The sequence below is a fragment of the Balaenoptera ricei genome, chromosome 15 (genome assembly GCF_028023285.1).
Source record: "Balaenoptera ricei isolate mBalRic1 chromosome 15, mBalRic1.hap2, whole genome shotgun sequence".
Classification (NCBI taxonomy): Eukaryota; Metazoa; Chordata; class Mammalia; order Artiodactyla; family Balaenopteridae; genus Balaenoptera; species Balaenoptera ricei.
Window position 1 is genome coordinate 24,799,136 of NC_082653.1, and position 17,696 is coordinate 24,816,831.

At 48.3% G+C, this 17,696-nt stretch overlaps 1 protein-coding gene across 2 annotated transcripts in view; it reads left to right on the forward strand.

Moving 5' to 3' along the window:
* PIGU (phosphatidylinositol glycan anchor biosynthesis class U) overlaps nucleotides 1–17,696 on the forward strand; it is a 102,945-nt gene that overhangs the window by 75,982 nt on the left and 9,267 nt on the right. Inside the window, exons 10-12 of one of the 2 annotated variants that reach the window (XM_059897769.1) lie at nucleotides 804–928; nucleotides 7,318–7,460; nucleotides 8,257–8,825. In XM_059897769.1, coding sequence (XP_059753752.1) covers nucleotides 804–928; nucleotides 7,318–7,460; nucleotides 8,257–8,301 — 313 coding nt within the window. In that variant the 3' untranslated portion in view covers nucleotides 8,302–8,825. Of the gene's footprint in view, nucleotides 1–803; nucleotides 929–7,317; nucleotides 7,461–8,256; nucleotides 8,826–17,696 lie in introns of those variants that run through there. The other variant, XM_059897768.1, reaches the window with a different exon arrangement.

Below are 17,696 nucleotides of genomic sequence, written 5' to 3' on the forward strand. Positions count from 1 at the left end.
AATAGCACTGATGGTGCTTAGGGGTTCTGGAGACAAACAGCTCCATCACTTACGAACTCTCTTATCTTCTCTGAACCTGATTTCCTCAGCTGCAAATGTGGTGACAGCATTGCCTATCTCGAGGGGTAGTTGAGGTATAGTGAGAATCGCATGTAATGATGCAAGAAAAGGGCCTAGCACAGAACTTTGCACAAGTGAGGGTTCAGGAAATGGTAGCCAGTGTTACTAGCTTAAGGTAACAAGAACTCCAATTCCAGCCCTTAAGAGCGAACAGCTGCGTGCAGTTCTCAGTTCTCTTTCTGGAAAGGAGCTCATCATAGCTAGAGATCTGTAGCCCCCACTGACCCTGTTGTCAGAGAAACAGAGCATCAGCAAGGAGGCACCTCTTGCCCTGGGTCCAGTGTTAGAGGGGCCTCTGGCATGGGTGGCTGCCTGATAACTCTGACAAGCAGTCATTTAAGCCCAGTAATAAAGGGCAGTGACTTCATATGTTCTCTTCCCCGGCAGCTCCTGGCGGAAGGCCCAGAGCTGGCGGGGGTGGGGCTTGATCGAACCGTCTCTGTGGGCTCTTTCTCTAGTGTTTGCTGGGCTCTTCTCACCACCTCTGGGCATCTCTGGGTCCCTGCAGTTTTCTGCTCTGCTGCTTGGCCCGGCCCCATGTCTTGTGGGTAACAGAGCCAATGCCTCCATGAAGTCCCCTGGAGAGTGTTTTTGGGTTTCAGGGATGGGTCAGGAGTCTCTGGGCTGGGCCTGGTCCCTGACCGATCTTCCTCTCTCTGCCTGTCTGCCCTGTCTTACCCCAGGGAGCACCCTATCTTCTTCATGTTCATCCAGATTGCCATCATCTCCATCTTCAAGTCCTACCCGACAGTGGGGGATGTGGCCCTCTACATGGCCTTCTTCCCTGTGTGGAACCATCTCTACAGATGTGAGTACTCCCACCTCTCACCCCCTGGTGGCAGATTTGTGTCACCTAGCCCCGGATGAAAACAGCCAGGGAAAAAGGAATTGATAGGCATTGGCTGGGCATCTGCTGTGCTGGCAGCACCAAGAGAGAGACAGTGACATGAGGCACAATATCTGCCTCCTAGATGCTACGGACTAGTGATAATAATGCTAACATTTATTGAGTGCTTACTGTGTACCTGGTCACTGTGATCCTAAGAGTGTTACATGCATTAGCTCATTTTATCTTCATACCAGACTTTGAGGAGAGTATCCCCATTTGCAGATGAGAAAACTGAGGTACAGAAAGGTAGAGCCACTTGTTCAAGGTCACATGACTGGTAAGTAGTATAGAAGGGCTGGCATTGGAATCCAGATGTGTGATCCTCCAGCCAGCACTGTCCAGTAGGGCTTTCTGTGATGATAGAAATGCCCTATGTCTGCACAGTCCAATAGAGTAACCACTAGCGTGACTGAGAAACAGAATTTTTAATTTAAATTAAATTTACGAAGCCACACATGGCTAGTGGCTATCGTGTTGGACAGTGTGGCACTAGGCCTTGGCTTACCATTTCCCAGTGCTGCACTGAAAGGTCCATAGAAGACAGACGGGCAACACCAGACTTCCTACCTGCTGTGAAGACCCCTTTAAGCTGTAACCATCCCTTCCCCAGAAGACGGCCTAGCAGTGATCTGGTTGTGCTTTCTAGTATTTCCTAGTGTTTCCCTGAGTCGGGCTCTTCGCCCTCTGTGTGGGTTCTTTTCAGTGTTTGTGGGCTCCCTGAGGCTAGGCTCATGACTCACTTGCCTCTGTGTCCCCAGCACCCGGGATTAAACCTGACACACAGAACAGCTCAATAAATGTTTGTGGATGGGTTTTTATATATATATATATATATATATATATATATATATATATATATATGTATATATATATATATATATACACATATATATATATACATATATATATATATAATTTTTATTGGAGTAGAGTTGATTTACAATGTTGTGTTAATTTCAGTTGTACAACAAAGTGAATCATTTATACATATACATATATCCACTCTTTTTTTTAAGATTCTTTTCCCAGATAGGCCATTACAGAATACTGAGTAGAGTTCCCTGTGCTATACAGTAGGTCCTTATTAGTTACCAGTTTTATATGTAGTAGTGTGTATATGTCAATCCCAATCTCTGTGGATGGGTTTTTTAAACCTCCCTAATAAAGAGGCAGTGCCAGTGACCCAACACCACTTGATTCTCTAAAACGGGAAGGGAGCTGTTGAACTTTCCTTGCACAGCAAAATATCAGGAATGAACTCGGGCAGGGCAGGCTTCAGAGGAAGTAAATCTTTGTTGTTGTTTTGGAGCTGCTGGGTGTCAACCAGGAAGTGAAACTGACCAGCTGCTAGAAAGAAACCTGTCTGTAGGAGTTGGCCTCTGAGCACAGGTAAACAGGTGAGTGGGCAGGACAAGCCAGGCTGCTCCTCCAGGTGACGCCTGGTGGGGCAGTGACCAGATGACCAGACTGGAAGCAGGAAGTAGCATCTTCTGTCTGTGGCATCCTCATTGCACAGACAAGAATCACCCAGTCCAGTGGGCTCAGAGTCAGCTTGGCAAGTCACAAGAGCACAAGACATGTGAACATACCCCAGTTTGTGACAGGGTGGGTCTTGGGGATGTTGATTCTCTTTCCCCCAAAACAGAGTCCTTTTTAGCTGTCTCTCCCACACAGGGCATTTCCCCCCGGTAAGATCTTTCATCCCATATTGCTGAACACAGTCTGGAGCCAGATCACCTTGAGTCTGAATCCTGGCTTTCCCATTACTAGCAAGTTATTTAACCTTTCTGAGCCTCCCATTATTTCATCTGTCAGATGGGGGGAATATCTTTCATGAGTGTTTTAAGTTTGAGAAAAAATAAATGTAAATAGCACCACATTTATTAGCAGTAGTAATAATTACACAGAGGGGTCTCCTGCATAGTTTCATGATCAAAGCTTCAAGCTCAGTAGCCAGTCATTCAGAGTCATTGAAATAAACATATTTTTCAAAACTTGAAATGAACTATTTTATGCCCTCTGGGATGATGAGGCACAAAAAAATAAGGATGGGGTTTCCGGAAACCTGGATGAGCTAGTAGATGCTGTTGCTGGCTGGCTGGGCAAGTTCAGCTTGTCTGAAAGTCCTGCAGAGAGTGTTGGCTGCCACCCCTGGAGGTGCAGCTCCTGCAGCAGAGAATACTCAGGCTTCGAGTGTCTGTTTGGGGCATGACAACTGTGAGTCATTACATTCATGCGGGAGCGTCTTCAGCCTGGTCCTGTGGACATGTGAGTGGAGATTTTGTGAAGTCTTTATGCCTAGGTTGAATATATTCAGACTTTTAATGTGGTTAAGAATTCAGTTTAAACATGAGTTACCAGTGCCAACATGCCTGCTTACACATTCACCATTTTATTTTCCTGTCCTGCTCAGTGGGGAGAAGAGGCACGTGGGCCCTTCCCTGAGTGCAGGTCCCAGATACTGGGACTCTGCGGTGCTTGGGGCCAGGATGAATCATACAGACACACAATTGCAGTGTTAGGGAACAGCCTGCTGGCAGAACCCGTGCCAGCCTGCAGTGGTCCAGCTCAAAGAGCCAGTTACCAAAGGGATGGATTTTGTGAGTGTGTGTGTGTGTTTTGTTTTTATTAAACTATTGTATAAAGATAAAAGAATATTGATTTTAAAATGCTCATTAATTATAAAAAAACAAGAATACAATAAATTCCCGTGTACCCAGCACCTAGTTTAAGAAAAGAAACATCACCACGTCCTTTGAAGTCCCTAAATCCCCTCTGTGCCCCTCTCGATGACACTGGATTCTTTCAGTGGAATTTTATTTCTGAATGCCTGAGGCTCAGAGAGGGAAAGTGACTTGCCTGAAGTTTCAGTTTGTCAGTGGTGGAGCGACAGATCTGACGAAGTCACCCCGTGAACTTGGTGGGGAATCTGATTCCATCTGGCCTAGCACGTCTGATGAAGGGTGAACCCTTGGGTCTCATCAGGCCCTGGTCATCTCTGACATCTCCGACACCTCCTGGTGCCTGGAACAAGCCGTCCTGGGCCCCAGGTCCCTGGCTCCGTCTGCTCTGGCATATACCTGTAATCCTCTGCCCTGTCATCCAGCAAGAGTGAGTAGCAGCTCCCCAGTCCTGCAAAGGTCACCACAGGCCAGAAGCCAACTGGATGCTGGTGACAGTTCCTCCAGGCACATGGGAATGTATCTTCACAGCTTTTTGTGATTGCACCCAGGAGCTGCATGTGAACCTCTCTCAGTCTCTGCACTTGGTCACCTTCTTGTCACCCGGTCTGAAATCCAGAGTGGCTAGAGGCATGGAACAAAGACCTACCTGCACTTTCAGGCCACAGGAGTTTTATATTAGGAATAGTGTATATTCTTTTCAGCAAAATAATTTCCAGGGGATCAGAAAGAACCACTGAGAAATGTAAATAGTGATGTTGGAGTGGAGGAATGGTAAATAGATATGTTCTTTCTTGAGGTTGTAACACTATTTAATAATAATAACAATAATAATAATTCTCAGTGCACACATCCCTTTTCCCAGACTTCTGTTTCTGGGAGCAAGGACAAGGCTTCCGAGAGGTCTCAGAAAGGCTTGAGTCAGGGCTTTCACCTCTCAGCTTTGAAAACCCAGAATTGTGGAAATTTCAGATCAGAAAAGAGGACCTTGCAAGCTCTCCAAGCCATGTTTCCAAATTGTAGGATTTCACAGACCACTAACATTTCAAAAAATTCTGGTGACAGAGTTGCCAACTTTTTATTTTGCTGAAGATATGAAAACAGTCAACTACTAGCCATTCATCCCCATTTCATAAAGGAAAATACTTTTTAACAACAGCAACAGGCAACAAGACACCTATCATTTCTCAAGAAAGAATGAAGCTTAAGTTGAAAACATTCAGCTTTAATAAGAACTCTGAACTACCTTCTCCTTATTCTCACTGTGACACTGACCAGTGAAGTCTCTGTTGCAGACGATTATGGGCCTCTTATTTGGCAAAGGTCTGCAGCTGTAATCCAGTGGTTCACAGCCTTGGCTGCATATTGGAATCACCAGGGAAGCTTTTAGAAACCAATATGGGGTACTTCCCTGGTGGCGCAGTGGTTAAGAATCCGCCTGCCATTGCAAGGGACACGGGTTCGATCACTGGTTCGGGAAGATCCCACATGCCGCGGAGCAGCTAAACCCATGCACCACAACTACTGAGCCTGCGTGCCACAACTACTAAAGCCCACGAGCCTAGAGCCTGTGCTCTGCAACAAGAGAAGCCGCTGCAATGAGAAGCCTGTGCACTGCAACGAAGAGGACGCCCTGCTCGCCGCACTGCTCGCCGCAACTAGAGAAAGCCCGTGCTCAGCAACAAAGACCCAAGGCAACCAAAAATAAATTAAAAATTAAAAAACCAATATGGATGCCTGGGCCCCACCCCTATAGACTCTGATTTTCTTACTCTGGGTGAGGCTCCCCAGGTTAGTTCATTTTACAGCCAGAATTGAGAACCTTCTCTGTAATCCAGTCCCCTTTCCAATGCATGAACCCCAAGTATAGCATTTCAACCAAGTCATTGTACAACTGAGACAAGAGACCTTAAGGTTCGGGGGTTTCCCCATCTCTTAAATATTCCAAAACTCTGACTTGGGAGAAGGGATTTCCTGAAGGTCAGGATCAGAGACGGGAAGGGAACTTCTATTCACTAAGTGCCTGCCGGGAACCAGACCTAAGGTTTTTTTTTAAAGTGGTAATTTTTTTAAAAAGATATTATTTTAATTAATTAATTTTAAATAATATTTATTATTTTATTTAAAAATATAATAAAGTGTAAAGAAAGAAACAATAATAGTATATAATCCTATTGTCAGATATCCCCTAGTGAATTAAACGGAAAAAAAAAAGTACAGTGTGATAGGCAGAATAATGTCCCCTCCTTGCCCCCCACAAAGATGTCCATCTCATAATCCCCACAACCTGTGACTATATCACCTTACATGACAAAAGGGCCTTCAGATGGGGAGATTATCCTGGGTTATCCAGGTGGGCCCAGTGTAATCACAAGGGCCTTTAAGAGTGGAAGAGGTAGAGGCAGGGGGTATATGGGAAATCTTTACCTTCTGCTCAGTTTTGCTGTGAACCTAAAACTGCTCTAAAAACTAAGGTCCAAAGAAAAAAAAGTGGAAGAGGGAGGCAAAAGAGGAGGCCATAGTGATACAATGTGAGAAGGACTTAATCCGACATTGCTGGTTGAAGATGGAAGGGGTCATGAGCCAAGAATGCAGGCAGCTTCTACATGCTGCACAGGCAAGCAAATGGATTCTCCCCTAGAGCCACCAGGGCCTGTGGACTTCTGACCTCCCAAAATGTAAGATAATAAATTATATTGTTTAAGCCACTAAGTTTGTGGTAATTTGTTACCATAGCAATGGAAAACACACAGTAATACATCTGTGCCAGCTTTTCCACACAACTTGTTTAATTCATGGAACGCTCCCATGAAGTAGGCATTTTAGCCCTATTTTAGAGATGGGGAAGCTGAGACTCTGAGAAACTTGGTGGCAGAGCAGGAATTTTCACCAAAGTCTCTCTGAGGCCGAGGCTGTGCCCCACTATCAGGCTGCCTTCCCCCCAGCGGAACTCAGCCTGCCTGCCCGCGGACCACCCTGTGTAGCAGGTCCTCCCTGGAGCTTTAGGGGGAGCTTTCTCCCTGGCGGGATTCCGCATTCCTTCCGGGGGTAGGAGGTGAGGTTAGAGAGGGAGGGTGTCAAAAAGAGACTTTTAAATCATCTAAGAAAGAGTGAGGGACATTTGAAGAGCAAGGCAGGAGACTTAAGACATGAATTGAGGAGAATGGAAAATGTATTCCTAAGACCCAGGGCTGTGGCACCATGGAGATACTGAGAGGTTCATGCTGCCATTTCCATCCATGATTCACTGGTCAGATAGCACCCTGCTTGGGGTCAGGAGAGGAGTTACTCTTGGACACCCCAGGATTGGGGGTCAGAGGGCAGTGTCTTGCTGAAGCGCCTCCTTGCAGTGCCCAGAGGCATTCACAGCGTTGCCGACTAGCCAGGCGAGCCCACAGTGGGAGGTAGAGTCCAAATCTAGGACCTCTCGCCAGCTTTGGGTGTGAGGAGCCATTGCCAAGGGTCTGAGGTCTGCATCTTGGCGCCCCGGTGCCTCTGAGTTTGTGTGTGTTGGGGAGGGGCTACACCACGCTTTTCATGGGCCACTGTGTCCTGCAGGGCCGTCACTGCCAGGAAAGGGCCCCAGTGAGAGTCAGCACTGGGCTAACTGACCGTCTGTCTTTGCAGTCCTGCGAAACATATTTGTCCTCGCCTGCATCATCATCGCCTGCTCCCTGCTCTTCCCTGTCCTGTGGCACCTCTGGATTTATGCAGGAAGTGCCAACTCCAATTTCTTTTATGCCATCACACTGACCTTCAACGTTGGGCAGGTAAGAGTCAAGGGCAGCACAGGGACAGGGATTCATTTTGTAGCCTCAGACATTCGACCTGGGCCCTGGGTTCTGCCAAATAGGGTTTTGGATGAGAATGAGATCCCATAGAGAAGGTAGGGCAGTGAGAGCAGCAGGGGAAGCTGAATTTGGCTAACGTTTATTGCCCTGAATTCTCACAGCAAGCCTGTGAGACAGTGTTACCCGTATTTTACAAATGGGAACCAAGGCTCACAGAGGTTGTCGATTGCCCAAGGTCATTGGAGGAGCCAAGAACCAAATTCAGAAGAAGGCTCAGTTTCTGAGGCCACCCCCTTTCTGTAATTGCCTGGGCTGCGCGGCCCCTGGAGTGAGTGCAGCGTGCGAGGGCTGGGGGAGGACAGGCAAAGGGGAGGGGAGACTTTCCAGACTTTGGAGCAGCAAGAGCAAAGGCAGAGAGATGAGAAATAGTTTGATCTAGCTGCTGGGTACGTCTGGAGCAGAAACTGTGCAGCTGGGAGTAGCAGGAGAGGAGGCTGAGGGGGTCCCAGAATGAGAAGTACCAGCAAGGAGCTCCGACCCTCCTCTGGTCCAGGGAGAGCCTCTCCCTTGGTGCCATAGGACAGTGGTTCTCAGCATCAGAATCACTGGGGGTAGCTTGTTAAAAAATGCAGATTCCCTGTTAATATGTTTTAAATCCTGTGGTTATGTTACAACTGTCACAATTACATGGCTTTGATTGTTAAAAAAAAAAAAAAAGCGCAGATTCCCTGATCCTGCTCCCAGGCACAATGATTGGAATTTGTGTTTTTAACAGGCTCTCCAGAGATTCTGTTGCAGGTGGTTTAGCAAACTTCTCTGAAGTCCCCTCATCCACTGTGCTGCGTTCCCTCATGTCAGCTCTGTCCTAATTGTCGAGTCAAGGTCTTATGAGAATCACTTGTACCGTTTACCATTTCAATTGTCATTGGCACAGCCTGGCATTTCCTGTGCATAATGGACGGGATGGGAAGCAAGGCTCGCCTGAAAGACCAGTGATGCCAGGGAATAATCCCCAGGGAGATTCTTGCCTCCAAGGTTAGCTGCTGGGAAAAAAGAAGGGAGTTAGGGCTCTTGCAATGACTGATGGGTCTGGTATTTCCTGCATGGACATTTCTGGACAACTAATGTCCAGTCTAGCTATTTATCTTGGTTTGTGCACAGCAGGAAGAGAGATGGAGGAGGGCGCTGTAGCCTGGATAGGACCAGGCCAGGGGGTCTGTTCTGCTGTCACACACACAGGTTACTGATGGCAGATGCTCAGCCCCTCCTACCTGTGTCCACGCAAACAGAAATCTGCAGGATGCAACTTAGTACCTTGAATAAATCCAAAAGGTTGTTCTGGCTCTTCTGTCTTGCTGAAATCCCCTTACTTTTCCTTTGAAAGTGATGACTGGCATGTGAGGGCATTGGGCCTGCCCTGGGCCTCTGGGCAGCTTGGCGAGCTCCACTGAAATAGTCCACAGCTTGCTGTCAGGTCATGAGTGTTGAGTGTGGGTCAGGAATACAAGTTGCAGTGATTAGGAAGTATCCATGGAACTTGCCAGATAACAGCTTTTTTACCTAGGGCTGCCTTTATGTGAAAAGGCTTTCTGAAATTGGCATGAGAGATGTTTGCAAGTTAGTTGTCAGGTGCCATCAAAGGCAGGAGAAAAAAAAAAGGCAGGAGAAACTGAATTGTTGGAAAAAGGGGGATGGGGCTGGGGGTGGGGACCAAGGCCAAGTAGATGGAGGGTTTTAGTGGCTGAGCTATAGAGAAAAACCAAGTTGATCTCTTGGCATTGTCCTTTATCTTTTTCAAAAATCTCTTTAAAATGTATTTTTAATCATACAAATAACACATGAATTCATTATTGCCAGGGAAAAGAAGTCAAACAAAATAGAAGCATATGGAATGAAAAGTAAAGATTCGCCTGGGTACCATACCTTTCCACCCTAGGGCAGATGTGATCGTTAGAATCGGTTTGGTCTGTGTCTTTGCAGACTTCCTCTGTGCGTTTACAGACAGCTGAGTCCATATGCGAACACAAAGACATCCCACTCTAAGTACTGTTCTTTGACTTGCTGTTTTTCACTTAATGATCTCACCTTGAGATCATTTTTTTTAACAGCTCTGTGATATCCCTCCTGTGGTAGGATGTCCTGTGATTTTTATGACTGGGTAGGCCACTACTGATAGACATTGAGGTTGCTTCTGGTGATTTCACTATTATAAATGGAAGAGCCCTGCATATCCCTCCACATACTCTTGTATACACATGCCAGTATTTTCTCAGATAGATTCCAGGTGGTGGGATTTGCTGGGTCAGAGGGCATAAGCATTGTACGTTTTGGCAGATTTTGCCAAGTTGCCCTTCAGACAGGTCATACCAGCCTCCAGACCTCCCAGCAGCGGGCCAGGTGCCTATAAGCTGGCAGTTTGTTCAGACATCCAGCACACCTGTGTCATCGGCCTGCTCGGGTCTGGCTTTGTGCTCTGAGCCAGAGACAATTCTGTTGGGTCAAATGCTTTCTGGGACTGCTGGCTTTGGTCTTTGTTGCTGCTGCTGCCAGATCACTAAAGGGGTATATCAGAGAGGGGCACTTACTCACCAAGGCAGTCACTCGAGTCACATCCTCGTCCTGGAGCATTAACTGAGCTAGAAGAGCACCCCTCATCATGAGGGTTATACTACCCCAGCCCTCCGGCCTGTTGGGAGCCACAGAGTGCAAATAGACATTTAGAATTTTAGTTAAATGTCACCTCCCCAGAGAGACCTTCTTTGGGGTTTCCCCACCCCACGGTCTCTTTCTTTGCCTCCTATCTGTTTCCTTCACAGCACTTACCCAATTTGCAACTCCACATTATTTACCTGCTTCTCTCTCTGCCTCTCCCACTAGCGTGTGAGCTTCATGAAGGCACAGATCCGCCTCTCCTACCCACTGCAGGGTCCCCAACCACCTGATCAGTGCTTGGCACAGAGCAGTTGTTTAGCAAATATTTGTGGAATGATTGAATGAACCAAAGAGAGCCAGGGAGAACATCATGTGATTAATGGCCAAATGTGGAGAGTGTAACCGCTGGAGGAATCCAGAGGCAACAAGATCACCTTCCCTGTTGAGTGGTCAGAGAAAGCCATAGGGATGAGGAATAGGAGCTGGGCCTTCTAGACTCAGAGAGGGGAAGGGAGAGAGGGTCTAGGAAGTGGGCAGGATGGGGGCCAAGTCACCCCTACTGGCTAATGTCAAGGGATGGCAGCTCTGTCCCCAACCTTTCTCTCACTTCTGCCAGAACCTGGTCTCTTTGGCCAGTGAAGCCCCTGCATGTCATCCACAGCCCAATCCAGCGCAGCTTCCGTCTAACCTACAGTCATTGCTTCCGGTGAGGCGTGTGGCGCTCAGAGTGTGTCCTCAAGCCCCACAGCCTGCTCTTCTCAGCTCTTCTAGCTGCAGCGGTGCCTTTTAGTCACCTGGTCCTTATTCTCCCCTCCCTGGACAAGACAGATCAGAGCTGTCCTGGGAATCAGATGAGTACAGATTTTCAGCAGGCGTCCAGAGTCAGGCTCATCATTGCTGGGTCCGCAGCTGAATGTAGAGAACATCTCGGCCCGGAGATTTTAAGTCCTGCTCTGTTTGAGTCGGTCAGTTCCGTGCTTCATAATAGAAAAAATCATCAGTAATTTTTAATGACAGTGGCAGGTAAACCAGTGACTTAGGCCCCATCCTTCCTCTGGGGCCATTAAATATTTTTCTGTGCTTGTGGCACAGATCATTTGCTAATTATAATTGTGCCTGAGAGTCAGTAACCAGGAAATGACAACAGTAAACCATCCATAGATGCATAGGGTGTGTGTGTCTCACACGTACATGTGAGAGAGAGAAGGAGAAGGCAGGATTAGATGGATTGGTTGACCGTGGTCCCCCCCCCCAACTCCGTCACTGCGTGACCTTCAGCAAGTGATTGAACCTCTCAGGGTTGCAGGTGATAACCCCACCTCTCGGGGGTAAGAGGATTTGTGTGTTGACACATGTTGACATGGGAAGTAGCTTGAGCAACGTGCTCGTCAAATACCCAGAGCAAATTCCTAAGGAAACATTCAGGCCTGGAAACCGAGGGAAGGAGAACAATCCTCCTCATCTTTTTTTTTTTAAACCCTTTTCTTCTGCACGTCAGAGACCAGCAGAAAGATAATGGTCATCTAGGATTAGATGTAAACAAAAAGGAATGTTTAAAATTTAGCTTTATTAAGAGTAAGGTAAAATGTCCCACTTACCCTAATTCAAGTTAAAAACAGGTAACATAAGGAAATCTTTCCCTAAACTTATAATTAATAGTGGCTCATGTTTAAAGAACTCTTACTAGGGACCAGGCCCATGTGATCCCTTTAATCTTTTGGATCCTGTGCTTGTCCAGCCTTCTGGACCTTTCCTTGTGTGTTGACGTGACCTCGTCTGCTCATGGAGGAGGAGTTTTATCTGTGTGTGTGCTTTATTGTTGGCAGCATGATGAAAGTATGACTTTTTTTCCTTTTAATGGAACGTCTCCATGCTCTCTCCTTGTTGGAACACGAGAGGAAGCTCCTTCCTGTTTCAGTCCTGCATGTGCAGACTCACCACACCTGATGTAGCTACTCCCCTACTGACAGCCCTTCAAGTTGTTTTCCTTTTTTTTATGATGATGTAGAATTGACTTAATCCTCATAACAGCCCTCTGAGGGAGGCACTGCTATTATCATCTCAGATGCGAATGAAGCAGCTGAGGCTGGGAAGTCACGCAGTTGCGGAGCGGTGTGTTTATTGATACCCTGTTTCTTGTGCCCTCTCAGTAGACTGTGGGTTCCACTGGGGCAGCCCCCAGGCCTGTCTTGTTCACGACTGTATCCCCAACACCCAGAAGAAAGGAATGACCAGAAACCACAATTTCTAACCAATGATCTCACACAAAATTGCACATAGACCGTGACCTCCCAGTTCCAGTCTCTGTGTTGGTCAGAGCTGGGCCTGTGGCAGGTCCTCCTGCTGGATTCCTGGGGGGTCAGAGCCAGAACCCCCTTCCACTCTCATCCAGGCCCCAAGAGCCCCACTCCTGCTCATGTCTGCCTCCAAAACAGACTCCCTGGTGGCTCCCCTCTGCTCTTCCCAGCAGGGCCTGGATCGCTCCACAAGCTGCTGCCTCCTCACTCCCGACCCCGTCCTTGTGGTGCAGACCCATAGATACTGGGCTGGCCCTGCTTTGGCTGTTCTGCCCTGAGGTCTGGGCACCAACCCTCTGGCACGTTGGGCCCCGCTCAGGACTTGCTCGTTCACTCCAGCGCAAGTGAAACCGCAGTCGTGTCTCCTGGAATTACGTCTCCATTAGCCTGGTGTGTCATTCTCGGGAAGGGACCAGTGAGGAAATGCGTGGGGACGTGTTGGGCAGATCGCTAGTGATTCAGTGGCGTGGAGCCCGCATTTGTGGACAGACAGGGGGTAATTTCAGGTTCATTCCCGTGGGTTGTGTATGGCCCTAGCTGGAAGATTTGTTCCTCCTGACATGAGGTGCCAGTGGCCCAGGCTGGAACACTCGTCCTCATCCAGCTGGATGTGCATGTTTGCTTTGCTTTTCTTAGCTGGTGGCATTTTGTCGAGGTCTTAGTTCATTCCTTTGTCCCTCCCGTCCTCAGACTTTTAGCTCAGCACTCAGCATCCCAAGCTTGTCTCTCCCAGGCCCTTCCCAACTCCCTCTCCTACCCCCACAGCAAGAGTGACGTGAAAAGCCCAAGCTAAACACAGGGGGTCAAGGCCAGCAGGAAGGCCTGGGCTTCAGTGGCCCGAACTCCACAATGACTCTCAGCCCCATCCCTGCCCAGCTCACTGGATCTCAGGCGAGTCACATAACTCCTTGGACCTCATTTATGGATTTGCAAATATTGGTTTGGCCAAAAAGTTCGTTCGGGTTTTTAGGCACTCTGCTAGGGGTGAATGAGACACAGTCCTGCTTCCAAGGAGCTCACCATCTGTGGGAGAGAAAGAAAAGGAAACAGGCAGGGCCAGGGCAGCGTGATCGTGCTATAAACGGGGTAAACTCGGCCTGGGGAGCTCAGAGCTGGCGGTTACGGAAGCTTCGGGGGCGGGGGGAGGCAGCCTCTAAGTGGAGTCCTGAGGGACGTGTAGGGTCAAACCAGGTTCTAGGTGGTAAGACTTGGGGGTGAGAGAGCCCGTGAGTGAGCTGGTGTGGAAGGCAGTTCTGTAGGACGGGCACATGCCACCTGATAGGGAATGAGGCCATTTCAGGACAACAGTGGTCAGAGCCACAAGGCCCTCATGGGCCTCGTTGTCTTGAGGACCAGGCTGAGCTTTCGGTTTTAAGTGAAGACAACTGAGATCAGATTCATGCTCTGGGACTTCCCTGGCGGTCCAGTGGTTAAGACTCTGCGTTCCCAATGCAGGGGGCCCGGGTTCCATCCCTGGTCGGAGATCCCACCTGCTGCACAGTGCTGCCAAAAAACAATAAAGATTCATGCTCTGCAAACCTCCCTCTGCCAGGAGGGGAAGAGGTCAGGGCTTTGAGCTGGAACCTGGAGCACAGGGGGGAGGCTGTTTGAACCTGGTGAGAGGGGCTGGTAGCCTCTGTTTCCTCAGCCTAGAAGGGTGGTTGTGAGTGGGGAGTATGGAAGTGAGTGGGGAAAACTTGTATGAATTGAAAAGTGCCACCTAGATGATAATTGCCTTCATAGCCAGCTATGATCTTACTTTGCGACCTCCCAGACCCTGAGGCTGAGATCTAGTGATTTCCCTATTATTTTGCATCTTTAGAGCTAGAGAGTGGAGGTCTGTTTCTCCACCATCTCCTCGCACGCATGTCCATTCAGGCCTGAGTTGGCAAGTCACACCAAAGCCCCATCCAGCTCCACAGGTCAGCCGTCAGCCCCACTTGCTCCCAGTTTCCTAGATCCCAGGCAGCAAAGGGCAGAGGATGCAGCACTCTGATTGCCAGTGGTGACAACCACGTGAGTTCTCCCAGTCGTGGGCTGTCAAGTGTCAGCATCTCCAACACAAGCAAGAGACCGGGGGAACCGGGACATGCCTGGGGAGACAGCACCTGCTTCTCCAGGGCCCTGCAGCCCAGGGGCCAGTGTCGGCCGTGGCTGCGATCCCGAGCCCTGTGGCTTCTAGACACACTGCATTAACAGCCTTGCTAGCTCTGTTGTCTCGGACGCTTGTTTCGCCTTTTCTCAAGAAACTCTCTCTCCTTGGCTAAGTGACAGAGGGTGGATACGAAGCGTGAGCATGGGGCCGTAGCAGGACTCGGCAGTGTGGGTACAGACCCCTGAGAAGGGCGTGGGGGTCAAGGGAAGGGCTAGGCTCCGGGCCTCACACAGGCAGGATGGGCACTGCAGCCTAAACGTGGTCACTTACTCCTGGGTGACCCTGGGCAAGACCCTAACCTCTGAGTTTGCTCATCTCGAAGTGGGGCTTATGAGCCCTACCCCAGGGTGTTGTGAAGATTCAGTGATGTGCTTTTTGTTAAGGGACCCGGCCCAGGGCAGATCCTCAGATGTTGGTTTCTCCATCTCTCCTCACTCCCACCCTGTGGTGGAGCGTGTTCTGACCATTTCATTCCACTTCTGATCTACCCCTCTCTGTCCCTGGCCACCCTTTTATCAGCTGCCCCATTAAATCTTCATCTTCTGGGAATTCCCTGGTGGTCCAGTGGTTAGGACGCGGCGCTTTCACTGCCAGGGCCTGGGCTCGATCCCTAGTCAGGGAACTAAGATCCTGCAAGCTGCACAGTGTGGTCAAAAAATAAATAAATCTTCATCTTCGTCATGGCCCCAAGGGGAGCCTGGAGCCCTCATGGCTGCCAGTGAGAGGAATGTGGTCTGACTGAGCCCTGGGAGGGGATCAGCAAACTGCTCCCAAGACGCCAGCCCCATGCTGGGTCTGGGGCCACAGAGCTGGAGCAGATGCCACCCCATTTGGTGGGGAGGCCAATGGGAAGTGACTTTGCTTCAGGGGTCGCATAACTGAGTGTGGAGTCGGGGAAGACTCTGGGTGTGGGAGATGGCGATCTTGCCTCTCCAGGGATGAGAAGGAGCCCTTTGCGGGAAGGGTCGTCCCAGCCTGCGGGCAGGGCATGGGCAGAGGCACCAAGGTGTGGCCACACAGCTTTTGCAGGACCAGGCTGCGTTCAGGGCTACGGGGACCCGCAGGTGTGGCGCAGGGAGAGGGGAGCACTGGAGGCTGCTGAGCAGGCAAGTGACGGGCTCTCGTGGTGTGTGTGTGTGTGTGTGTGTGTGTGTGTGTGTGTGTGTGTACGATCCCTCAGGGACCAGGAGGATGAGGGAGGCCTTTGAGCAAGAGGGGGCAGTGGGAGGGAGAAAAGGGGGCTGAGCTGGAATTCTGAGGAGGGGAATTGGTGGAACCTGGTGGCTGATGGCGATAGAGAGGCCGAAGGGCTCAGCCACTGTCGGTGAGGGCAGCTTTGAAGAATGGGCTGCTCCGAAAGTATCCCTAGAGTAGGGAGGCTGTCCAGCAGTGTGGGTAAGCGTGCAGTGTCTGATGCCAGATGGTCTGGGTTCAAAGCCTGCCTCTGACACTTGCTGGTTGTATGACTTTGGGCAAATTACTTGAAGAACCTTTGTTTCTTCATCTATAAGATGGAATAATTATAATGTACCTATTGTGAAGGTTTATTGCAAGGATTAACTGTTTTAACACATGTAAAGTGCTTAAATTAATGCCTGAGTATTATCAGCATTTTTATTAATAAGAAGAAAATGTAATAATGGACAGCATTTATCAGAGCTAGGTGTTTTTCTCTTTTCTCTCAGAGACCGACCATTAGAGTTATAACTACTAACTACCCTAGAAAGCATTTAGTCCCTAAAATCATGTAATTTTCACTTTCATATAATAAACTGAAAATTCTACAACTAGGTTTGCTTTGTGTTGTTTTGTTTTTTTGTTTTCTTTTTTTTGGCCTCACTGCTTGGCTTGCAGGATCTCAGTTCCCTGACTAGGGATTGAACCCGGGCCTCGGCAGTAAAAGAGCCAAATTCTAACCACTAGGCCACCAGGGAACTCCCCACAACTAGGTTTTTTTATACCATAAAAACATTTTTCACTTTTGTTTTCAAATTAAAACCATTAAAAGATTAAAAAAATAAAATAAAGAATGGGCTGCTCTTCAGGTCTCTGAAAGCACAGAGGGACAGAGCAAGGACTAGGGGAGCCATCATTGTAAGTAATAAACTAGAGTTTATCACTCATTTTACAGATGAGGAAAATGCTGCTTAGGGAAGGGGAAGTGACTTATACAGGGTCACACAGCCACTAACTTGCCCATGCTATTTCCACTGCTTCTTTCCCAACTTTCCCTGCCCAGATTGGGCAAAGTAGTGCTGAGTCTGCAGATGCTGTGTTGGCTGAATCCCAGGGCCTCTGGGAAATCCTTTCTCCTCAACCCAAATGGAAAGCCTCTAGGTCAGAAGAGGTTGTCTCAGCCAGCCTGTGACCGCTAGGGACTTCCCTCCGAGAGAGTGAAACCTCCTCAAGACCAGTGTGTCCCCAAGATGCCCTTTCCCTGGGGACAGGGGCAGGGCACCAACTCAGGACTAGTGACTTTCGGTTCCAGACAGACCAAGCCAGCACGCAGGGCTCTTTCCTTCCATGCCACCCTCCCCTGATACTTTATTATGAAAAGGTTCACACACACAGCAAGGTTGAAAGATTTAACCTTGAACACCTGTATACCTACGACTTAGACTCCACCATTCACATTTTACTATACTTGGATAATCACAAATTATCCATTTCTCAATCCATCTTATTTTTGTAATGTACTTCAAAGTGAAGTATACACATCAGTACATTTCCTGTCAGATATGTCGGTATGTATATCATTAACCAGAGCTCCATATTTACTTATATTTTTCTTATGTGAAATTTGTATACAGTGAAAAACACAATGTTTTTCATTTTTTAATTGAAGTATAGTTGATTTACAATGTTCTTTTAATTTCTGCTGTACAGCAAAGTGATTCAGTTTTACATATATATATACTTTTTTTTTGGCCGCTGTGCAGCATACGGGATCTTAGTTCCCTGACCAGGGATCAAACCCATGCCCCCTGCAATAGAAACACAGAATCTTAACCACTGGAACACCAGGGAAGTCCCTACATTCTTTTTTTATATTCTTTTCCAATATGGTTTATCACAGGATATTGAATATAGTTCCCTGTGCTATACAGTAGA